At 42.3% G+C, this 25,683-nt stretch overlaps 1 protein-coding gene across 3 annotated transcripts in view; it reads right to left on the reverse strand.

Moving 5' to 3' along the window:
* Nucleotides 1–1,270: 1,270 nt before the first annotated feature.
* The window catches only part of FBXL4 (F-box and leucine rich repeat protein 4), a 127,771-nt gene continuing 103,358 nt past the window's right edge, over nucleotides 1,271–25,683 (reverse strand). For all 3 annotated transcript variants that reach the window (XM_019537786.1, XM_019537787.1, XM_019537788.1), the window contains exons 7-9: nucleotides 20,021–20,092; nucleotides 11,229–11,541; nucleotides 1,271–4,416 (exon numbers count right to left, since the gene is read on the reverse strand). In XM_019537786.1, coding sequence (XP_019393331.1) covers nucleotides 4,253–4,416; nucleotides 11,229–11,541; nucleotides 20,021–20,092 — 549 coding nt within the window. In that variant the 3' untranslated portion in view covers nucleotides 1,271–4,252. The remainder of the gene's footprint in view (nucleotides 4,417–11,228; nucleotides 11,542–20,020; nucleotides 20,093–25,683) is intronic.

The raw sequence follows: 25,683 nt of genomic DNA on the forward strand, positions 1-25,683 counted from the left end.
AGACACCATTCAACTGTCATTCTTGACGGGCAATTCACTAGTAAGACATATGTATATACCATAATTTGTAATAATGTCACATTTTATCATATTTTAGTAAATTCAGAAATACTATAAGAGGCCTATACACAGAGTTTTATATGCTGGCAAGAATGATGCACATTATCTTCCTTCAAGTCACAAGATAACCTATGTTTCTGCAATGTAATGGAGTTAATGTTTCTGATTAGGACAGAGTTAACTTAAAAAAATCACATCTATTGCTATAATGATCCTGTGAGCCAAAGATTCAAAATATATTCCTTATGTTTTTTGGTTTACTTTGTACATTTGAGAGAACTTTGCATATAATCACTTGGTTGCACGTGTCTTTAACTTGGCAATGGAGCATAGAAATACATTTTTCAACATGAAAGTAAAACTAAAAAAGTCCAAACATTGCTGGGGAAACTCAAGTGTAGCCACAGGACTTTTGTTTCAAGATGACAATATGTCTTTAACACTATTGGTGTCTGGATAATCTTTTAGGTTGCTTACAGCTGTGTAGCACAGTACAATGTGCCTGAGTTCCATGGCATCCTATGAAGGTGAAAATAAGCATGGAAAATCCCAGTACTGGTTTAGAAGGGTTATTCCTTTGTGAAAATACCCAATTATCTGTAAGATGCTTCAGATTTCCAATCCCAAAGCACTTGGAGATCATGGCTCTTGCAGATCTACTCTTTTAAGCCTCCATTCAGCACAGACTTAAGAAACACTTATCTTGGTTGGTTTAAAGAGGGATGATTCTGCCTTGAGCAGGGGGTTGGACTAGATGAATCCTGAGGCCCCTTTCAGCCCTACTTTTCTAAGATTCTAAGAAACTTATTCACATGCATTACTAAGTAGGTGAGTAATTGCAGTCTCTTAAGCAGAATTATCCAATTGTTTAATTACAATTCTGATGTATTTAAGTTCCTGACAAATCAAAGCTTTGAAAAGTATTAGCAAAAGTTTATCTTTTGTTTAAAATGTAAACTCTTTAACGACAAGCACTCCATATTTGCTTTAGAATTTTGTTACTTGTTATAGAACACATGATTTGCAGTGTATTATAAAGGACAGAGAAAGAAAGAAGAGATGGAGTTTCTCTTAGAAGTGATACATCTGTCACACCACTGAGGGCCTGTCCACAACACGAGTGCACATCTATTTTGGAATAATTAAGAATGCCTATTTTTAATTGGCTTCATCCATCTGGATTAAGCCAGGAAAAAGCACTCTTTCCCCCCCCCAATAAATGTGTCCACGCCTGGAGTTAGGTTCAGAATGGTTCCTACACTTGATATTTACACTCTACCTTATTCTGCAGTGACCTTCATTTAGAGACAAGCCTTGAGGCACTTGCTCAAAGCAGCATGGGAAAGGCTGCACAACCAAGGCCAAGCTTACACCATTTCATGGATAAAGAGGAATTCAGTCTACAGGTATAAATAAATATCATTTTAAAGGAGTTGTTTCCTTGTGTGATGCAAGTTTGACAATATAATAGAAACTCCTTGATTATTCTTCATTATTACCTGGAAGCACTGTGGCCAATTTTCCTTTCATTATGATGAATAAAGCATGTTAGTAGTCCTGTTTTCTTCACTAGGATCACATACTCTACAATTTGCTTATTTATGATGTATAAAAGAAGACTTGAGAGTGTAGGGTTTTTTCCCCCTAGTTTTCCTTTTACCTTAGAAACATCAGAAATGTTAAAGTCTGGTCTTTCCTTGTTTTGCTGGAAGACTTCTCGGAGGTATACAATATTGTGCTGAGCATTTTATCCATTACTTGAAGGGGCACGGTATTGAACTGTAACCAGAAATGTCCTTCCTTCCAAAGGATTTATCAGTCTTTTAAATTAAACATAAGCAAGCAAAAGTTAAAGCTCTGAACTCACTGAATACAATTTAGGTTTTACTTTACTAGAAAATATGATGTGATAATTCAATGGATTTTCTAGTTACTACAGGTAGTTCTAGACAGAAACTAAATTCCAAACTCAAGAGGCAAGTAGAAAAAAAGATCCTTTAGTTTGAACAACAAAAATGAAACAAAAGTCAATTCTGACCTTCTTTATAAGAAATAAGAGGAGTGAAATTCTTTCTCCATCTTTTTTATACTCCATCTTTCAAATTCTGTTATGCTTCATGCAAACTGCAGAATAAGGCTATACTATTCACCTACTTGAACAATTTCAAAGGCACTGCATCCATCATAAGCCAATCCCATTCCACTTGCAATTAAAAACAAGCTCAGAAACATTCCTTAAGGAAAAAGAAAGATAAAAAATCAGATGCACCCTGAGGAGTGAAATTATACAATAGAAAAAAATGGTATTTTAAAAACATCAATGTTTGTAAACACCCACTGTCTGACGCTGTACTCTATAACTGGACATTAATGTTAAATTCTTAGTTACAATGAGTACATATTACTTGTAGATAAAAGCATAATAAAAATAAATTTCGGATGGGGGGGAGGGGAAAAACTGCCAAAAGAAGTGAGTACTCCCAAAATAATACCAGGGCTTTCACAGAACCACTTTAGGGCAGACATCTGTCAGCTGAAAAAATGTAAACATTTAAACACATCTAAGCACCTCCAATTTCCTGAAACAAAAACTGAATGGAGGCACCTAGCTGGAAATCACATGGTGACATCTATGTGTGAACAACAGACATCTGTGCACTTGTCTTTGGATCTGGAATTTTCTAAAAGATTCTGTAAAATTTAAAATCAGAAGAGTTTTATAAAGCATAGAAAATGTTCTTCCCTTGTTTTGTGAAATGACTTGTAAAACATCGGTATGGGTATGAAGAGTCAGAAGTACTAATTCAAGATCCATGGAGGTGGTTCATCAATGGTTTGAGGTAGTCCTCTTCTAGAGTGGACATCTATTTACTGCATCAATTCTGGCATCCTTTGCTGGTCTTCTGTAGAGCAATAGCTTGCTGTTGAATGAAATGTTTTGCCTGTTTTTCCAGTGGACAATCAGAAACAATACAGGACAATATGTTCTGAAGGCAGCAATAATGGAGGAGATCCCAAATGACAGACCACATTTGGTGGTCTGTGTTCACTAGTAGTGGATAAAATGTGTAAGTTATACAAATATGATCATATACTGCAAATATCAATCCAAAGTAACACTGACAACTTTAGGGAGGAAAGGATGACTCAGGCAAGTGCTAACTGTGGAAGAAAACCATAGAATTTATCTCTGACTTCACCATCTATTTACTCCAGTCTTAGCAGTTAAGGAAATTTAGATTACTGGGACTTACTGTTTTAATGAAAAAAAAATAAGCATCTCAGTTTCTAATACATTATCCTGAGTAATACTGTTATAGTACTTCATAGTATTTAATGTGATAAGCAGATGTATCACAAGCCAACACAAAGTTGACCGTAATAGTCTAGATATTTGAAAAGAAAATTGCTCTACAGTTTTCTACACATTATCAGTTATGACAGTAAGCACCTGCACCAAATTTTATATCCAGGAAGAAGCAGGTAATTTTCTTTTTGTTTCTGATACAACTTATGTGGTGAATTTTTGTAGATATCTGTTATGTCATTTAGGTAGAGCTACAAAGTATCTCTGCACTTCATCTGTTCAATGTGGAGTTACCTCTTCTCATCAGACACATCAAAATTTTAAAATAGCTTCTAAGTCATTGCCAACAAAAAAGAGGGGGAAAAGTGTCTTTCAAACTACTCCGATCTTACAGAAGCATCAGCAATTTTTCAGGTAGACCATTATAGATCAAATCAATAAACTGTATGATGCAGACCAAAACCGAAATGTCACAAAGTAGAATAAGGGAGAGAGAAAAAGAGAGAAAGCATCCCTCGTATTCCTAGCACTAAATATTAAAACTTAACTTTTATTTGAACATTAATATAATTTATCATAAAAATGCTCTTTTAAAGGGCATTGCAGAGTAAGGTTTTCATTTTCCACTAATTTAAGCCACGTATCTGGCTAGCATTTAAAAACATGCAATGCAACCAATTAACAAATCGTAAAACAAGTAGTAAGTACAGACTAACAACAGCTTCCCACCAAATATATTATTTTATATATTATCCATTCCATTTGGATAATTAACATTTTCCCCTATTTTATAGGAGAGTTTATATTTTTCTTTAAAAAAAGAAAGTCATCACAAATTCACAGGAAACACTGTCAAATGAATTCAATTGCTGCATATGTAGTGAGTCACTGAGTGAAACTCTTTTTTATGAGCACACGAGGAAAGCTGGCATTCAGTTCTAGCACAACTCTATTATCAATTTGTGAACAGAAGGACACATCAAGTAAAGAAAGATCTTTACAAGACTCCAGCAATTTTCTTAAAGATGTAGGGCTTACCATCCTCGTCCCTGTTTAAAAAGAAGATAGAAAAGAAAACCTCAAAAAGTTAATGTGAATCAAACCTTTGTTTTAAACCTACCACTATACAATATAGGAAGAAAACTGCTACTGTACTACAAACATCATTATCTCGGCTATATTTCAGAAGGGCCCCTTTTGGGGCAATATTTTGCATTTTTTTCCTACAGAAGATCTGTGGGATTTCCATAACTTCAATTATATAGAGAATTATCCTAAGTTACTTAGGAAAATGGGATTTTTTTTTCTTGGTTCTGGCAAAGCTTTCCAACTAGTGCAAATGGTCATACCAGACCTGTGTCTGTCTTGCCCCTATTGTCTGTGATAAACTGGCACACATAGGGCTACATAGTATTAGGACCCACTGTAATTTCAAGAAGTGCACTAGGCCTCACTGACTTCAGTGGAAAATGAAGTGCAATTCAAAAAAATATGGAGAACAATCCACCAAAGGATTGTTTTAAAGGGTGCCTTGAGCCTTCACAACAGACACTGAACCGTAACAGAAATGCACATTTTTTATGGCCAACTGCCCCACTGCTGCAGTGATTAACCTCTGTCAGTGGTTTACGACGTGACAGGAACCATGTCCTACAGTTATACAAAGCGGTTTACTTAATTAGTGGTTTTACAGTTTTCACAAAAACCACAAAAAATGGCATTGTCTGTAACGCCCGGGAAATCTTGCATTGGCCATGATTTCCCACAACATTAACCTAAAAAAATCCCCCAAAACAGAGTACTATTCATAAAGGATGCTGTTTTAGAATGTCCCAATACTTCCTCTGATACAAAGACGACACAACAATCACTGAAGCCATAGATCAGTGATTGAGAGTTACTGTCTGGCTGTCTGCTAGTGACACAGACTAAGTGAAGGTGTCAGTCAGTGAAGTGAATATGCCTCTCTGCCAATCAGTGGTGAGGGGCAGGGCCACCACAAAATGCCTGCGAAATCAGCTCTTCGTGCCACGACCAACCTGAGAAAATTGCTTCATCTACTGCAAGTTAAGTAGACTCCTAGTTGTACACAATGTTAACCTTGATTGTGCACAGTTAGGGATGTGTCTCAAGAAAATAAAAAATAAAAGGATCTGTAGCACACATTTTGCATCCTACATTCTTCAGAGAAGGGACAGCCTATTCTGTCATTTACCAATCCACCCTTTCCAAGATTGTGGGGTTTGGGTCCCTTGTTATTTGCTAGAGTTTTTCTACTTGGACTAAATGTTCATTGTTCAGAACAAATGCACAGCAGGTGTCTTAAAATCTGTCATTTTACTTTGTTGTTCAATTTGTTCCCTGGCAAAATTCTCTGGCACTGGCTTCATAAGAGTGCCTGAGAGCAATAATTTATTGTACACTGGGACAATTTTGTTCATTAGCTGTGAATTAGCATTCCTATATACATATCCATATGTCCAATCCACCAATCCTAGCCCTGTAGGGAAGACCCATACATTGCAGCTGTCAAAGAGGCACCTCAATAAAATTTTGAAACCCTAAATTCTGTGGTAGGGGATATCTGAACACACTCTCAGGAAATAGTTCAAAACAGTTTCAAGTGAAAAACATCTGTCTGTAGTAATTCCATATAAAAAAAAGAACTAAGCATTAGAAATAACTTTAGAGAGGCTATGTATGAGGATACCAATTTGACAGGTACAGAACTCTGTGTTCTGTGCTACAAATTAACTTAGGTTATATGGCAGGGACCCCAAATTTTCTGGCACCATTCCTGCAAACTCTCTTGCCTCACTCCCCAGTGCAGTTCAATTAATATAGTACTTTGTTGTTTGTTTTTTAATTCAATTTATTCTACACTGCTCTCAAGGTCTAAATTTTGATGTGCTTAATATTCTTGTATTTGAATGAAGCTCTCAGGGAAAAACTGAGGATGTTGACAGCTGGGCAGGGGACAGTTGGGGGTTTTGGCAATCAGGCATGGGAGATGTGTTGGTATCCAGAAGGGGATTATTTTGGCACTAGGAAGGGTATTCTACCCTCATTTTTTTGTACAGGGCTGAGGAAACTGAATTTTAGAGGGTGGGATTTGAATGACTTTCACCAACACTGATAGCCAATAGGTGTCTTACTGCACTCCCCCTCAGTTTCCGAGACACAACCATGACAACTGTAAAAAGAACAACAGACTAATGGTTGACATTTAAATTGTTGTCAACCTCAGAGTTAACACTCCATTGAGATGAAAAAGGACAGCTCACCACCTCTCATTGTTTCAGGAACAGATGTTTGCATTGGAAGGTTAGCTTCATAACAAGGCCAAGAGCAGTGGCAGAAACATTTATGTATTCCTGCACTTGTCTGCCATAATTCTCCCTGCACAGTATTAGTAAATCATGTTGTGAACCAGCACAGCATGCAGATGGCTGAGGGAGTATTATGGTGGCTGGAATTATGTTAATACTGTACCACACTGCCTCCTTTAGTTTCATGGTGAATTGTGTAGCTGCAGGCATGAATCAGGTTCTCAACATTTTTATATGGAAGTTTACTTTTTGAAGCATGTTTTCTGCATCTATTTACAAATAAATCTCTTTAAAAATAAATCAATAACTAATCAGCAGTTTACATGATGTCAGAATAGCAAGGATCCCTGCAAATAGATTATTTTCATACTCTACGAAGTCGGCAAACCAAGACACCTAGATATTAGCAAGCAGTAACGAAGGGAATAAGGAAAGAAGAAAGCAACTGTAACTCTCAAGACCCAGCAACTGAATGCAGCATCCGATGTGCATGGGACAATGATTTTGTAACGCTTCATAAATGAATGAATTAAATGGGTTGTAGTCCAACATGCCTTCTCATAAATGTGTTTTTTTTTCTGCCCAGGAAGTAATCATGGAGCTAAACATGCTATAATTGAAACGGGAGGATTTTTCCCAGCCGAGTTTGTAAAAATGCAGAATGGAACCGAGTCTGTGTTGCCAAGTCTTGTGAATTTACTGTGAGGAATGCCATTTTGGCTGCTACTTCAGCAGTCTCCCTATAGTGTGAAAAACTCCAGCCATGATTTGTGGGTCATGTAAGAGACTTCCCTATATAATGCTCTGTTGCCTATAGGAATGGTACTAAAATTCTAACCCTGAGAACACAAATTTTGTCCTAACTCTTTCACTGACTTCTGTTAATATTTCTGTGCCCTTTGCAATGCAAATTGCAAATCAAAGTTTCACATGTTACAGGCACAACTACAATTTAACAATTTTATAGGTAACAGAGGTTAGACAGAGAGGAGCAGAAGTTCCTTATACAAAGCTGAGAATACATCCTAGGTGTCTGACCTACCAGAACAAAATCTTATCCATATTGCCACAGATTTTTAGAGGGAACATATCAAATTAGGTGCCTATGTAATTTACGCTGACCACAGGGCACTCTGTCACCCTCTAACAGCTGGACTACAAATAGGTATTTGTGACCCTGCTATTCTTTCCATACAAAAAAGATCAGACTCTTGAGATCTAGCAGTAAGGTTTCACACTTTTACATTAGAAATCTTGGGTTCAGTCTCTGCAGATGACCCGAAAATGGTTGTTATATTTGGCTATACTGTCTATAACCAGTAGACCATAACCTATTTCTGTAGGAACAGAAACTCTTAATTCTTATGTCCAGAGTTCCTTGGAAATATAAGAAATATCTGAATAATTCACTGGCAACGTGTTTGTTGCATCTCCTTGCATTGGCTGGTTTACAGAAGAAAACATCAAGCTTTCCACCATTACTTATACATGGAAGTGGAAGAGGTCTAGGATGAGGATCTGAAGATTTTGCAAGGTCAAATCTCACATGATCTACGTTATACTGAAAAATACACATATAGAAGTTAGCATAATTCTTTGAGATATTTTATATTGCAAAATACTGAATTTATAAGTAAAATTAAATGTTGCGATACTATTTTTACTGTTACATCTGTGAAAGGGTCACTTACCCCTTTAAGAATAAGATATGAAGACATTTAACTGTTTTAAAGCAAACACAATGGACATTTTGCTTTCATGTCTAGAGGATGGAAAACCCTCTGCCAATGCAAATTCCAGTGGTAAGAACTTGATTTAACAAACCCATCTTTCCAGAAAAAAGTCTTATTCTTGAAGGGAACATTAGTCTTTATGGAGGACTTGATGAGTCAGAAAACTGCTAGTGAACTACAGCACTTTTCTTTTGTAGATTATCAGCTTGAGTTCAGCCCAGCTAAGAAAAAAAATTCAAATTCTTCCTATGTATTGGTATCATACATAAAATGGTGTACTGTAGCTCAGTTCCAGCACCCAAGTTCTTAATTTACTGCTGTGCTTTACACTAAAAATACAAATTCTTCAGTGCAGAGGCTGTTTCCTTATGTGTGTTTTGCAACACAATGTGACCTCAATCTTGGCTGAAGCCCCCATCTACAGCTTCTAACAGTAGGGCCAAAATTGCCTTATTCACTATAAATTTTTTAGAGTTGGCAACATTATAATTGTTACATGTGCATTTTGGGAGCACGCAAGAGGATTTCAGAAACCCAGGAGGAACAATTTGATCTTTGAAACACCCCTCTCCCCACAACCCTTCCCCCCACAATCAAAACCCAAACTCCATAAAACAACTCCCCTCCCCTCAAATGACCTCACACTTTTATGAAGTCTGAATAGAGGTTTTTCTAGCTGAAACCTTGCTATAAGGATCTGGATGTTTTAAGGCCCTTACTGGGCAGAGGACTAAGCTCATGGGAAGAGGGCTAAGAGAAAAGGAGAAAGAACCGTTTCCCAACAATGCCTCCAATACAAAGGACTTTGTTTAATAGAAAGAAGTAAAGCAATTAATATAGTACAAAAGTGGTAAGTGAGGAAGCACCCCTAAAGCAGGATAGGTAACTGGATTCAAACTCATCTAGCAAGTTTTCTCCATAACAACTGATTTAAACAGGACACAAGAGCAGTTCCAGAATAGGTGAACTGCACATTGTTTAAGAATATATTGCAACTTTGTATGAGGTCTCACTGTGAAAGGTTTCCTGCAAAATATGTAACAGTACATCCTGACTTGTTAACAGTCATAAGTGCTCAGGAATTCAGTTTCTTCCTTTTCACTGTTCAGATACTATTTTGCATAAGTGTCAACAAGTGAATTCAAATATTAAGAGGGAATGTGGCAAGAAACCATCAGAGCTGGCACAGCCTGCAGTCATTATATGAGCTAAACAACCAGATTATTCATTGCTCAGCCTCTCTACTCTAGCAAAAAGGTCAGCTCAATTTGTGGGCAGACACAATGCCATCATAACAGATAAGCATTAAAGTGGGTGGCTAAGAGACATATATGTTTATAAAATGCTTTATGCAGTAAGTCTTTGGAAATCTTTCTTGTGCCCTCATTAATCTAGTTGCAAAACAGATTGAATTAAAAAAAAAAAAATCAAACTACACCAAACAAAAAAGTACCTGTAGCTACACAAGTCAAAATTGATCCTTCTGCAGTAACTGGTGCAAGATTTCACATTTTTATCCTTTCCTTCCAGTGTTGACTGGATCTTGACATTTTAGTGGGCTCCTTCTGGACACTATTTTTGCAGGGCTACAAAATCTGTCACACTCCAAAAAATAAAGTGCTATGGGTAGCCACATGTTCAAAGCCCCCTGGCTGGAGCATAACAGAGCTGGAACAAAGGTATATTCTACAGCCAGGGGGTGAGAGAGGGGTGCTCTGTAGTTCCCGTCTATCCCCAAGAAACTTTAAAGAGTTTACAGGCCAGGCAAGCTTGAGCTCTTTAAAGTTACTGGTGCTTTAATGGGCTGCTGGTACTGGAGCACCAGCAGCATTTAAAAATTCCGGGGTTGCAGGCACTAAGGGTGATGGGACTCCCAGTGTCTGCCCTGATCAGCCCCTGATGCCACCACATGCACAGAGCCCTGTCATGCTTGCCACTAGGCAATAAGCCCCTGCTGCTACTGTTTGTACCGGAGGCAAACATGAGGAGGCTCCCTGCAAGGAGTGGCAGTAGCTGATGGGGAGCTTGTACCCTCTCCAACAGCACCTGCTGCCACTTGCAGGGAGCTGCCTCACCCTTGCCTCATAATTGTGGCTATTTCCAGGGTTCCTCTGGGGTGGGAGTGGGAAGACGAGAAAACAGCTCACTGTGCTGCAGGGACTGGGGCTGTTCCAGGAGCCTTCCTGGGCGTTGAGGCCTTTAAAGGGCACATGGATGGCCTGATAACAGAACGCCCAGTGTTGGGATGTCTACATTCCCAGAACCTTAAAGAACACAGGGACAACTCAGTACTGGAAAGATGATCTCCCAAGTCAGGGTGCCCACGTGCCCTTTAAAGGTCATAGGACCTGGAAACCCCCAACCTTGTGGAGTGGGGATGGGTATTGAGCAGAGCTGCCCCCATTCTGCTGGGTGCTGGGAAGCAACCCAGTTAGGCAGCAAGTTTACTGCCCCTTCTGCAGCTACCCTGTCCCCAGCATCAACAAGGATAAGGCTGAGCATTTGCCTCAGTATGATGGTGGGGCAGGCTGTCAGGGAGCCAACTGCCCTCTCCTTCGCTCTCCCTTGCAGGGGGGGAAGGAGAACAGAACTGGGGGAATGTGAAGCATCTAAATCAATACCCCGCATCAACCGGCTAATTTTTCTAAGTTGGACCTTTGTTGTTGGGGTTTTTTTAATAATACTAATAAACTGAAAGAAAATCTTATTCTATACAATACCTAGCCTTCTCTTCCTATCAGTCTCTTAAAACACAACAAATTACAAAACAACTATGCAAGTATTCATGTGTTTCCTTACCCAATATATCCAACTGCCGTAGATGAGTACAGTTAGCAGCAAGTTCTTCAATGTCCGTGTCACACACAGATCGGTTGGCCGTAAGAAAGAGCTTTTGCAAGTTTGGGAGCTTACGTGCAATATTTGTGAAGCAGCCAGTGCTGCTCTGTAGAGTAGGGCACCAGCCAAGATCAAGCTCCTCCAGGAGCTGACAGCCTGAAGCCAGTTCTGCTATTCCATTTTCAGTAATGTTTTTACATCTCCACAAATCCAGAGTACGAAGCTTTTTGCATTTTGCTCCCATCATACTAGCTATCAGGTCATAGTCTTCAATCTATGAAGAAAACAAGGACCACCTCTTGTATGTCAAATTTCCAGCCACACCTAGCTGTTTCAAGCTGTCTTTTTACTAATATATCCACTGATCTGCTTGAAGTGTTTTAATTTCCAAAGAATATGAACTAGGTCTTACTCCACTTTTTACAAATGACAATGACAACATACATTTTCTGCTACTTTTAAAATTGTATGGGTTTTTTTTATTTTCTTAATATGAAAGAACTTTGGAAATCTAGAACTAAAATTGATTTTCTTCACAAATGCTTTTGTTTACATCACTGCAGCTGTTTCTGAAAAACTTTTTCATCTAAAATGTAATTTAAAACATAATTAGTGGTAATAGAGAGACAAAAAATGAAGGGATAATAGCACTAGAGGTAACAGGAGAAAAAGTATACACAAATGTGTACACTGAAGAATAAGCTGAGCTCCACTCCTGTTGAAGGTTAATATGGATCCACCCCTTAGGGAAGCACTACTACTCTCACCCCCATAGGAAAAAATAAGGAAAGGAATAAGGATATGTGCCTTGTGGGAAGAAAAATCCAGGAAGGAGTAACAGGAGTCTAGACTGCTGGAAGAATGAGTTTGTAGTGTTCCTTCCAATCTTTGCTGATCCAACTGGGAAGGTCTAGCTACTTTTACTTTGTTTTTTGGATTCCTGAATGGATAGGCATGTCCAACCACATCTCCAATTAAGTATTCTGCTGGACCTTAGCCAATGAAAAGAGGTAAAATCCAGGGCTGCTAGTATCCATGGGCAACATCGCTCAGGCAGGGTCTCTCATGCACAATTCCCGGTTAGTTTTATAACATAAAAACCTTGTTACTGAGAGACTTTAATAGAGATAAAAATTAAGTTACACAAAAATCTCATCACACATACACTTGCTACTGCAAGCTTGCCCATGAATAGGGCCCTGACTAAATCATGATTTCACAGACTGCATGGATACCATGAAACTAGCCCCACACTGTAATTTTTAAGGGTCACAAGCCTGTGCCAGAAAAAATATGCAAAAGTGCAGGTTCCCTTTTCAGGCTGGCAGCGTTCCAGCCTGCAAGGGGACACCTGGGGTTTTGCAGCTTCCAGCCTGCAAGCGGCTGCTGGGGACATGGCCAGGATGTAGCCAGGCAGCTAGATGAAAGTAAGTGTGTAGGGAGCAGGGAGGAAGGGGGTTTGGAGGGCCAGGGCGGGGGACAGTTGGGGGGGCGGTTTGGAACCGTGTGTGTGCCTGCCATAGGCAGAGGAAATCAGAGCTAACGGCTTTTTGTGGTAACTGGTAGCAGCAGCAGCAGCCCCATGGCACCACTGTACCACAGTGCCCAGCAGCAGTCAGCACACAGCTGACTCTTCACTGCTGTTTACAGCCACAGGGCACACCAGCCCCATGGGAGGGAGGGAGTGGAGGGGGTCAGGTGGGGTTCAGCCCCTCCCCCCCAGTAATATTATCCCCCCACTGCTTATGGTGTCTGCCGCCCATGCGTGGGTAAAGTATCGTTATTCACAGAATATTTACGGAATGATGGGGACTCAGTTGCCAAGATCAATGGTACTTCTGTGACTATTATGTGAAAAAATGATACTTTACCCATGCATGTGCCGCAAATTTTCTATAAGAAATCCGCAATTTTCTCAGGGCCCTACTCATGAATGCTGAGTTGCTATTAATGAATACACACGTTAAGTAAAACTAAGCTTTGGAAATTACTTTTGGGGGGAAACATACTGTGTGAACAGAATGTAATGCACTGTAATGTGAATGTGCAACAGCAGAGGGAGGAGCAGGGGCTGCAGCCTTACTAACTGGATTTGGACTACAACTCCTAGGAGTCCTCAGGGCAGATAGTCTTGCAGAACTGTGCTGACTGCAGACCAACTCCCAGAGACAATGGGGGTGGGGAGAAAAAAGGAAAAGGAAGTAGGAAGCAGGGGCAGAGCAGGGGACACAACAGTAGAGGGGAATGTGTGGCCAGAGATCCTGGAGAAGTGACGGAGCTGGGATCTAGATGTGGAAGCACATGCAGACGGCAGTTGAGTGCTCTTTGGATCAGAAGCTGGTTTGGAGTACCTCTGGAAGTGTGGGGGTGTTTAAGATTTCTTGAATGTATGTACCATGATCGTAGTGTTCACTACCTGTTCTTGAGTGAATTCACTACAGTGGACACATCTACACATGCAAACAGCATGCCTGAATTAACTCTGGCACAGTTTGTGCCGGAGTTTGTTGCTCCCAGGCGTGCTGTTTGCATGTGTGCCCGGGACCACAGCACATTTAGCCAGGGTGACACAACTCTGGCTAGCAGGGAATCCCAAGCGTCAGCCTGCCAGCCCAGGGCTGTTCTGATCCAGCTCAATGTATTGTGGAGGGGCTGTCTGGGGCACAAGAATGCTTCAGTACAGGGGCCAGCCAAAGCCAGCCCTGTCAGTGTCTACATGTGCATTGCGACGGAGTAAATAACCCCACCACAGGATAAGTACTTGGGTCTGGCAGTACTATCCTACAGCAGAGTTAATGCGTTTACTCCATCCTAATAGCACTGCTGACATTTTATCGCAGAGCAAATTAGGCAAACGTAGTAAACGTCTCATGTAGGCGCACCCAGTGTTACTGCTTATTACCTATTTCCTAAGTGTACTTAAGTGTATGTACCTTATGTTATTCACTGCACCTGTTCTTTTCTTCTTAGACCGCTGGCTTGTGAACCCCTTGCCTTTTCTAAATAAAAATGGGATCTTCCCTTTTTGACTTCCTGTGCCAGTTCTTTGGGTTGTGGGGTTTGATACAACTGGTGGTAGCAGTGGGGACTGGTGGTCACAGACCAGAAGGCACACAACAAACTGCTGCAGGAATGTGTACATTTTGTTGTATAGGTATCTGATCAGGGAAGATGAGTACCCCAGGGGAGGGAAACACGTCCCTACCCCCACAACCCAACACCTAGTATCTCGAGGCCAATATTCAATCCAGCACTCTTTAGTGGGGAATGACATGAATGGATGATTGGTATAAACAGTTTGAAATGGCAGCTGAGTTAAATGGGTGGGATGGGGCCACCAGGCTAAAATTCTTGAGCCTGTTACTCAAAGGGAGGGCCCAGGGAGGTTTACCATGGGCTCAGCAGTGAAACCAAGTAAGACTACCAGCACCTGATAAGGGCCCTCAAGAATGCTTTGTAACCAGGTGCAGACCCTTAAATCCTAAGAAGATGGCAGTGTAGTCAGTACAAGAGTTTGGCATGGCCATAAGATGATTAGCCGTAAAGTCCTTCCCACAAGTTGGTCCAGAGGTACAAGACATGCTGGCCCATGACCAGCTTGTCAGCAATGCCTTAAGTGGGGAGATGCAGACTGAAATTTGGCTGAGAAAGCCCCAGATTCTGGTAAAAAGCTGGGGGCTCTAGGTATCCAGGACACCCAAGGGTACAGGTACACCCAAAGGTACAAGTGCATGCCAAGGAGAAGTCATCAGTACACATTCCAAACCCAGAACCATCAGTCTTGCTAACGATGATGGAGACATTGAAAGAAATCTGGGGTGAACTGGACCAACTCAAGAAAAGTATGGAGACCCAGTCCCAAAGCAGACATGCTGGTGGAGGTCTCCAGGGACTACAGTGACTGGGGTGTCATCAGGGGGCTGCTCATAGATGCTGGTACTGTGGCAGCCATGATCACTTTCAGACGGAATGCCCAAAGAAAAATTGGCATTCCACACAGGGAAACTGAGGTGGGCAGTGGAGAGGGGTCCATCCACTGCTGGTAAACCCATGAGCCCACAGGATGAGTTGGTAATTGCTGGTGCTGCAGAGTTGGAGTACTACCTAAAGGGGAAGCTAGGAGAAGTTCCTTGCCACTTCCCCTTAGATTCGGCTGCCCAGGTATCCATTGTATGTAGCCAGATATGAGAGCAAGCTACAGCAGGGGCAGAAAGGAACCATCAACCCTGTGGACTAATATCCAATGGAGAAATGCTCCCTATTCTGGGAGAGTGGAGTGTAGCTTTTGATTTCCAAGGCCTGCAGCTTCCATGTAAATGCCTTGTAGTAAAGAATGCCAATCAAGATGTCTTGTTAGGCACCCACTTCCCAAAAAAAATGTCAAGTCACTATGAATTTTGCAGATTTCTCCTGTTCCTATCTGGGAAGGCGTTTTCCCCTGTATACCACAGATGGCCAAACAGGAATATGTGAAGTGGTAGTGGAGAAGAATCTAACAATACCTCCTCAAAGTGAGATAATGATCACTGGCAAACTGGAGAGATGGTGTTGTGAAGAGGAGGATTCATCTAAACCTAAGCATAAAGAGGGATTAGGATTCCTAGTGGGAACCGCATTGGGTAAGAGCCACAGGGGTAAAATCCCAATGTGTGCTGCCAACGCACAGACAGAATGTTGCATATCAAGGCACCATAATTGGGACATTTCAAACCAGGATGGCTGTCCTGAAGATGGATCAGAGAGGTCAGCTGCTACAAGGGTCCTGAGCAGACAAGAATCAACATTTTAGAGAACTACAAGATAACTTCCAATCAACTGCAGGAAAATTGGAACATAAGTTTAAGCTGAGTCACTGTAGCCTGAAACTTGAGCAAGTGAGGTCAGTGCAGGAAGTCCTAATGGAGTATGCAGATGTTTTCAGCCTGGGAGACCACAAACTACGGTGTACAGGCCTGACAGCACTGGATTAATACTGACAGTGCCAGACCTGTGAAACTGGGACCTAGAAGCATGCTCATTCACTTTCAGCAAAAGTTTGACTAACAACTGCAAGAAATGAGACAGGGGCATCATCAGGCTGCCCCTGTGGTGTTGGTGCTGATGAGGCGAGGAGGTGGTACAGGTCTGTGTGGATAATCACAGACTGATCAGCATTACTGTTAAGGATGCCCATTCATTACTTCAGCTTGATGACCTCCTGGCCAAACCCAGGTACTGGCAAGTGGAAGTGCACCCAGAGGAAAGAGCCAAGACCACTTTCTTCACTAAGAAGGGACTTTTTAAAATTAATGTTATGCCCTTGAGGCTATGCAACGACCGGTCCCAGCACATTTCAGAAACTGATGGATATCACATTAGCAGATCTACAAGGGACCTCAAGGGATACCATGTCTGGTGTACCTAGATGATATCACTGTGATAGGTTGAAACTTTCAGGAGCTGAAAGCAGTGTTTAAGAGGCTAAAGGAGGCCAATCTAAAAATTAAACCTGCCAAATGTCAGCTTTTCTGCAAGGAAGCAAACTTTTTGGGATGTGTGATTTCCACGGAGGAGATAGGTCCAGATCCAGAGAAAGCAGTGGCTGTTAAAACTTGGCCAGTAACTCTAAATGTAATAGAACTGTGGGGCCTTTTGAGTCTACCCTCCTATTACAGGAGATCTGTGGCAGGTTTCATTACAGTTGTGAGCATCTTATATAAAATGAAGTTCATCTGGACTAAGAAATGTCAATATGATTTTCTAGAACTAAAGCAGGAGTTGATGTCATCCCCTATCTTAGCATAATCCCAACCCTCAGCTACCCTTCTTGTTGGTCACTGATGCAAGTAACATTGGCATCAGAGCTGTTTTTCACAAGTTGAAAGTCAAGAAAAGGTAATAGCCTATGCAAGCTGAACCCTAACCAAATCTGAGCGCCAATGTGCAACTACAAGAAGGCTTCCTCCTAGGGAGATACTTCACATTAAGAACAGACCATAACGTCTAGTAGCTACACAATTTTTAGCAACCTGAGGGACAACTGGCTAGATAGTTGGAACAGCTAGCTGAGTTCAACTATCAGATAGTACACTGCCCTGGATGGCAGCACCAGAATGCCAATGCCTTGTACCACTGGTCTCCCACAGCAGAAGTTGAACTTAAAGTGGAGGTAGTGGGGGTACTGCCACTATTAGCAAGATAAACTACCTGGAGTGAACCAACCCCAACTACAAGGGAAGTCACAGGGCTGGCAGATTGGTGTGCAAAACAGGAAGATGCTGATATTGAGAAACTAATTAGGTCAAAGGAAATCAATAAAGAGGAGTTCCTTGGGAAAGGGCAGCATCATCCATGCCCAAAGTAGTACCAGATGGTGTGGACTGAGCTAAGCATTAGGCAAGGAGTACTGGTGCGAAAACTTCCATAATCATAGTGGTACCCAAGAAGGAAATACCAACAATTTTTGCAAGCCCTTCATGATTCCAATACTGGGGGGGGGGGGGTATTTGGGCAAGGAGAAAGATTTGCATAAGGTACAGTATCAGTATTTCTGGTTGGCCTGAAGAAAATGTGCCAGAGACTGGTGTAGGTTGTGCAAGGTCTGCAGTGCAAAAAAAGGAATGAGGAGTAATGCCAGTGCTTCCATGATTTCCACACAGGCTGGATAACCCCTGGAAAGGACAGCCATGGATATGTTGGGTCCCCTACCCATAACACTGTATGGAAACAAGTATCTCTTAGTATATTTTTCCAAGTGGGCAGAACTGTACCCACACCCTAATCAGGAGTCTCAGACTGCAGCAAAGGTTTTTGTTGAAAGATCTGTGCATTACCATAGAACACTTTGGGCCCTTCACACTGACCAGGGGAGAAATTTTGAATCTCAGTGATTTCACCACATATGTGACCTTTTGGAAATCAACAAAGCCTGCACAACACCATATTACCCCCAATCTGATGAGCTGGTGGACTGGTTCAACCATACTCTGGTTGACATGCTATCCTCCTTGATCAAAGACAATCAAACAACATAAGACAAGGCACTCCCTTATGTCATGACAGCCTACTGGTGCAGGGTGCAGTCACCTACAGGGTGTACACCACATTCAATGTTGACTGGACAGGAGATCTGCCCATTTGTTGATATTACGTCTGAAATAAATGTATTGGAGGAATGTAACAATCCATCTGAATGCATTAAGAAGGTGGCAGGATACCCAAGTTCATTAGCCAAGCTATTAAGAAACATCAAGCTGCAGCCACCCAAAGACAAAGAGTGTTACGCCCTTAGGGTCACTGGACAGGTTTATGAACCAGGGGAATTGGTGGAAGGACAGAACCAGACCAGGAAGCGAGGGCAGTGTCAAAAACTATGTAAAAGTTCCAGAGGCCCACATACATCATCTGAAAGTTTTCTGAGGTGCTATATGAGCTAGCAAGCAGGCCTGGTGGATAGACATCAGTAGTACACTATTTAGATGCTATTTATGCTCAGAGAACAGGGACCCTGGCCTGACCAGAGAGATAGTCAGGCCCACTCGGGAACAATCAGGACAACCCTAGGGGCTTCATAACCGAACTTTCACCAATACAGTCTCAAATAGGCCTAACAAAGTGCTGCCAGAAGGTGCTTCTAGATCCAGAAATGTAAGGTGGGATCCATAGCCTGACAGAAATGAAGATAGCAAGGATAAACAAATATGGTGGATAAGACCAGAGTTGGGTACCCAAAAAAATTTTGGTCCGAAGCCAGTGGGGCGCACCCATTCCTGAATTCACAGGTAGACCACAGAGAGAATAAAACCTCCCAGGTGGCTTAATGACTACATGATGTAACTCTAGTCGGATGTAGGGGCACACTCTGTTAAAAGTGTTGTGGGGGGGGAAATGTAATGTAATATACTGTGTGAACTGATGTGCAACAGCAGCCCTGCTGACTGGATTTGGACTACAACTCCCAGGAATCCTTGGGGGAACAGTTTTGCAGAATTGTGCTTGCTGCATGTAGACTACAACCCCAGAGACAGTGGGGATTGGGAGACAGAAGGGAAAGGAAGCAGGAAGCAATGGCAGTGTGGGACAGTGGCAGAGGGAAATGCATGGGCCAGAGATCTCGAAGAACTGATGGAGCTGAGACTGCAGACAATAGCAGTGGAGCCTGGATATGGGAGCACATGCAGATGGTAACTGAGCATTCCTGGAACCAGAGGCTTGTTTGGAGCACCTTCAGAGGTGCAGGAGGGTTTAAGGTCTCTTGAATGTACTACCACAGTGGTAGTGCCCATTACCTGTTACCTATTCTTGAGCAAACTCACTACAGTGTTACTGGTTATTACCTGTTACTTAGTTCCTAAGTGTATGTACCTTAATGTTAATGTTTACTTACCTAGACCTGTTCCTTTCTCCCTAGCTCACTGGCTTGTGATCCTAACCCCTAATATTCTATACAAAGTGGGAACTTCCCTTTTTGGCTTGTTGTGCCAGGTCCTGAGGTTGTGGGGTTTGGTACATATGTCTAAGGAATCGCCTCAACTTTTCAACCAGGACAGAAGAAAAGAATGAAAAAAAAAATACAAACCAAACTTTAAGCCTATCGAATTGGCTGGTATTTCTCCAAACATATCAACAGTCATTTCTGCCCTTCTAAGAGCATAGGCCAACATTAGTTCAGAAATTCAGCCAGTAAATTAGCATTTAAAATTTTGTGAACAAAAAATCATAATTCCTTGCTTGGGAATACAAATACTCATGCATGGTGGACTTTAGGTACTTACCATGACACAGCTACCCAGGCTGAGGTGCTGAAGCTCTGAACAGAAGTTCAGAATGCTGAGTAGTGCTGTTTGCTGCCATTGGGGAACACATCAGAGACAAATATGGAAAGTGAAACACAGAGAAGAGGTCAATTAGACATTAAAGGCCGTCACCACTTTTCCTGAAATACAGCTCAAAACCTAGGTTGCAGATACCAAAAATGCCATTTAATGAGTCCCTAGGTGCTCTAAACCATTGACTGGCTGAGAGTCAAGGTAATCATTACAAGCCTTTATGTAAGTCACTCTGGATGCAAGTTTGCATGCCCTGAAGACACCTACAGTCCTATGACCTATCAGTTTATTTCCCACAGGAAAAATGTTGGGAAATGTGGTAAGTTCAAATGACAAGCCAGGCCAAACCCAACACACACAGGGCTGGTGACATCCCAGAAGAACAGCAGCAGTTCTGACATTCACTGATCAGCTTCAGCCTGATGGAACTGCCAATAGTCACACAGCATCAGGATTGAGCTGGTGACTTTAATGTCAAAGGATTCTCTCTGTTGACAACGATACTGACAACCATTGAGCACCTGTCACTAGCAACACAGAGACTGAAACAAATGTGTACTTTACAGTCATGTTTCTGCTATTTGTGTACATGGCAATTCTGTTCGCAGAGTACTGTCGTACTACTGAAGGAACCTGAAGCTCTACCAGAATATCAGCTGCAACTAACAAGAATGCTTATGCTCTTAAATACTCAGTTTACTTCATATGACAAAGAGAAGATTTATGTTGTGAAAATTTGTGCTCATAAAATAATTTAAAAAAATCTAATCTGCTATACTGTGTAGTTTTGAAATATATTCAAATTAAAATGGACAAGAACCAAAAACTTGAAATAAATATGCAGATAAACAGAATCACAAATAAATGTGTATTGTATAAAAATAGTCATTCCCTTTTAATAATCTGTTTAGTTTGTATTTTGTAATCCATATAATTTACTGGCATTAGTAAAATGTGTTATCTATTCCACCTGAAAAACAAAATATTTGAAGTTTACAGTATCTGTAATAGTTTCCCACAGAGGAAAAAAACCACAAAGCTACATATAAGAAACAATACAACTTATCAGAAAACCTAGAAGTCCTGAAGAAGCATTAGTCAGTAAAATTTGTATGTATATTAATATGTACTTAAATTAGTCCCACTTATTTTATGCACTTAAATTTAAAATCTTCAAAGAAAATATTTTTCTTACTAATCTTCCCATGTTATAGTCAAATGAAAATTAACATAAGTAAATCTATTTAGTTTACTTATTTATTGTAAACCATTCTGAGCAGCATTTGTTAACTGGTACTAAAGGGTCAGCAGATAATGACACAAAAAAACATCCTTATATAGATCCTAGCCGGCTGTTTTCTTAATTTTTTTTAAAGTTTCTGAGAAGAAAGAATTCTATATGCCCAATAGTAAAAACAGCATTTTAGAAAGGTTAATTTTAAGTGCTCTTTAAATCTAGTCCAGCAAACAGAGGTAAGTGACGCATTTGGTCAGTCATATTAAGTCTTGATTTATCAAAGCACTTGCTAAGTCCATGCTTCATTCTAAGCATTTAAGCAAACAGGACTAGTTACATATTTAAAGAGGCTGAATTAAGGCCATATACATTTAGACTATTTAATAAGAGAGGTGTGGAAATCTAAAAATAAATTTTCCACTTCAGACACCAAAATAAGGCATTGATCACAGTAGGTCGTGCATATGGTCAATAGGCTTATTCATATATGTGGGTCTGACAGTGTCTTAATAAGATTTAAATTTTGCCATGTCCTCTAGTGGGATCCTCAGTACTGGTTTTCCTCAGTAGGCTCAAATGCTCAGCTTTGGCTTCTCTTGATGGGGGAAAAATAAGCAGGAATAGTTTCACGAAGTGGTGAATTGTCACTCACTGTAAACTCTGTAGATCAGTGGTTTTTAATCTTTTTTCATTTGCGGCCCCCTAAAAAAATTGAATGGATGTGCGGATCCCTTTGAATTATAAGTGTGGGTATTCTCACAAACTTTTGATACAGCACAGTCATCTTTTGTGGACCCCTTCAGCACAGCCTGCGGATCCCCAGGGGGCTGTGAACCACAGGTTGAAAACCACCGGTGCAGATAGATCAATGGTGAGTAAAATATGCCTCACCGAGGAATTTTGTCTGTTACAAGGTGGATCGGTCCCATCCAGTCCAGGCACAGGAAGCAGCCCAGGCCACAGGACGGTGACAGCATGAAGCTAGGGCACTGTGATCCCAGCCCTGGGTTCACCAGCTCACCCATGGCCCTGCCCCAGCCAAGTGCAGAGCAGAGCCATGATCCACTGCCCACACATCCCTGCAACAGGCGCCAGTTCTGCGGAAAGCAGCAGTGGGGAGTGGATCGCTGCTCTGCCCTGGGCCCCAGCCCCATGTTGTCACTGCCCCTTGATCCCAGAGTCTCCATGGAGACCACCCAGGACCTGCATGGGCAGGTGGATGGGATGAGGCTGCTTAGGGCGTTTTGGTGAGCTGTTGTACAGGGTGGAGGATTGCTGACCCAGGCTGTGACAGCTCACCAAAACTCCTTATGCAGCCCACAGAGCCAAATAATTGCCCTCCCCTGAGATAGATGCATGTAATGCTTCCTTCTCTGCTGTATAGTATAACAATTAAGTAGGCTGACATTTCATCAATGATGATCAAAAACCTACAACAGGACTCATTAACATGAACAGAGAGTAGTACACACCTCATATTTGTTTCTTTAGACGCATAGCAACTTCAGGCAGGAATATTTGCATTGCTTTGCACTGAGAATTGAGAAAACAAAGTAATACCTTGGTGGAACATGAGGAGGCTGTATTGTCACAAAGTAGCCCAACTCAAACCTTGGCAGGAATGGTTTCTTACAATTCACTAGGATTCACTACACGGTTTGCACAGATTACACTTCTGAAGGAGTTTCTAGCATGACACACAGCAGCCAGACTACATCTTATTTAATACATTTCACAGACATTAGGGCTGGGAGGGACCTCGTAAAATCATCGGATTCAACCCCCTGCCCAAGGAGCAGGAAGTCAGCTAGGGTCAAAGGATCCCAGCAAGATAAGCGCCCAAATGCTCCTTGAAAGTATCCAGAATAGGGGCTTGCACCACCTCTGGAGGGAGTCTGTTCCAGGCCTTGGATGCTTGGACAGTGAAGTTTTTCCTTATGCCCAGCTTAAAACAGTTTTGCAGAAGTTTGACACTACTGGACCTTGTCATCCCCTGGAGCGCTCTGGTGAACAGGTGTTCCCCCAGATCCTGATGCACACCCCTTATGAACTTAACAGGCTGCCACCATGTCACCTCTGAGCCTGTACTTCTACAGGCTGAAGAGTCCCATGGCTCTCAGCCTCTTTTCATAAGGCCTCTTGTCTTGCCCTCTGATCATGCACGTGGCTCTCCTCTGTACTGTTGCAAGCGTCCTACATTACGGAGCCCAGAATTAGACATAGTACTCCAGCTGCAGCCTCACCAAGGCTGAGTACAGTGGGAGGATGACATCCTGGATCTTGCTCGAGATGCACTGGTAGATGCAAGTCAAAGTTTTGTTCACTTTGCCAGCTGCAGTATCGCACTAGTGGTTCATATTCATCTTGTGGTCAATCATGACCCTCAAATCTCTTCTGGTCACTGTGTTTCATAGTTGGTGGGACCAGAAGGGACCTAAGCAGATCATCTAGTCTGATCCCCTGCCATGGGTAGAAAAGGATGCTGGGGTCAAATGACTCCAGCTAGGTAGCTGTCTAGCCTCCTTTTGAAGACCCCCAGAGTAGGGGCGAGCACCACTTCCCTTGGAAGTCGGTTCCAGCTCCTAGTCACCGTGATTGTGAAGTAGCGCCTCCTGATATCTAGCCTGAATCTACTCTGTCAACTTATGCCCATTGTTCCTTGTTACCCCCAGCAGTGCTCAGGGGAACAGGGACTCTCCCACTGCCTGCTGGTCCTGCTTGGCAAGTTTATAGGTGGCCACCAGATTCCCTCTCACCCTTCTTTTGTGGAGGCTGAACAGGTTCAGATCCCATAGCCTCTCCTCGTAGCACCTCCCATGCTGCCCCCTAATCATGCAAGTGGCCCTCCTCATGACCCTCTCAATGCTGCCCACATCCCTCTTGAAATGTGGCACCCAGAACTGGACGCAGTACTCCAACTATGGCCTGACCAGTGCCACATAGAGGTGGAGGATCACCTCCTTGGACCTGCTCATGATGCATCTATGGATGCATGACAAAGTGTGGTTAGCCTTCCTGACCGTGTCCCCACCTTGGTGGCCCATGTTCATCTTGGAATCAATAGTGATTCCAAGATCCTTCTCTGCCTCTGTGCTGATGAGAATGGGGTTCCCCAGCCTGTAGATATGGTGCTGGTTCTTCCTCCCCAGATGCAACACCTTGCAATTACCCCTACTGAAAACCGTCCTATTCTCATGCATCCACCTGTGTAACCTGTGGGGATCTAGTTGTAGCCTGTCCCTCTCTTCTAGCATGCTCACTTCTCCCCACATCTTAGAGTCATCTGCAAACTTGAACAAGGTGCTTTTCACCCCCTTGTCCAAATCGCCAATCAAAACATTGAACAGTGCAGACCCGAGGACCGAGCCCTGCAGAACCCCACTGCCCATGTCTTTCCAGGTCAAAAATGACCCATCGACCACCACTCTGTGGGTGCGGCCCTCCAGCCAATTTGCGACCCATCTGACTGTATAGGTGCTGACACCACAGACACCTAATTTTTTAATGAGGATGGGGTGAGAGACAGTGTCAAAGGCCTTGGGGGATGCCACTAGTCATTGAGTGTTATGTTGATTCAGTTCTGTCAACTACCACTGTCTGGGTCCAACCTTAGAGACAGTTTCCCAGCCACCAGACTGTGGAGTACTCGAGGCCATAGTTGCCCAATTTTTTCATGGGACACCAGGTCAAAGGCTTTTTTAAAGTCCAAATACGTGACATCAACCTCTTCCCTTTTGTCCAGGTGGTGTGTCACCTGGTCATAGAAGGAAATGAGATTGGTCAAGCAAGACCGACCCAAAACAAACCCTCAGAATGTTGCCTTCTGTTAGCCTGTCAAGAATGGTATCTTTGATAATTATTTCCAAATCTTCCCAGGGATTGAGGTTAAAATGATTGGCCTGTATTTTCCTGGATCTTCTTTCCTCCCTTTCTTGAAGATGGGCACCACACTGGTCCCCTTCCAGTCTTCAGGTACTTCACCTGAGCGCCACGAGTTCTCAAATATCCTTGCCAGTGGCTGTGCTATGATGTCTGCCATTTCCTTTAGCACTCTTGGGTGCAACCTATCCGGACCAGCTGATTTATGGGGGTCCAGCCTCTCAAGATGCTCCCTTACAAGATCCATGCCAATGGTGGGTGTATATTCATTCTCACCCTGGTTATCTTGCATCACGTTAGGCAGGGTGGTCCCTTTGGGCTGGTGAAAAACCGACGCAAAATAATCATTAAGCATAGTTTCATAGTTTCTAGGGTCGGAAGGGACCTGAGCAGATCATCTAGTCCAACCCCCTGCCATGGCAGGAAAGAATACTGGGGTCAAACGACCCCAGCAAGATGTTCATCTAACCTCCTCTTAAACACCCCCCACGGT

Source organism: Crocodylus porosus, unplaced genomic scaffold (assembly GCF_001723895.1).
Source record: "Crocodylus porosus isolate Cpor-Errol unplaced genomic scaffold, CroPor_comp1, whole genome shotgun sequence".
Classification (NCBI taxonomy): Eukaryota; Metazoa; Chordata; order Crocodylia; family Crocodylidae; genus Crocodylus; species Crocodylus porosus.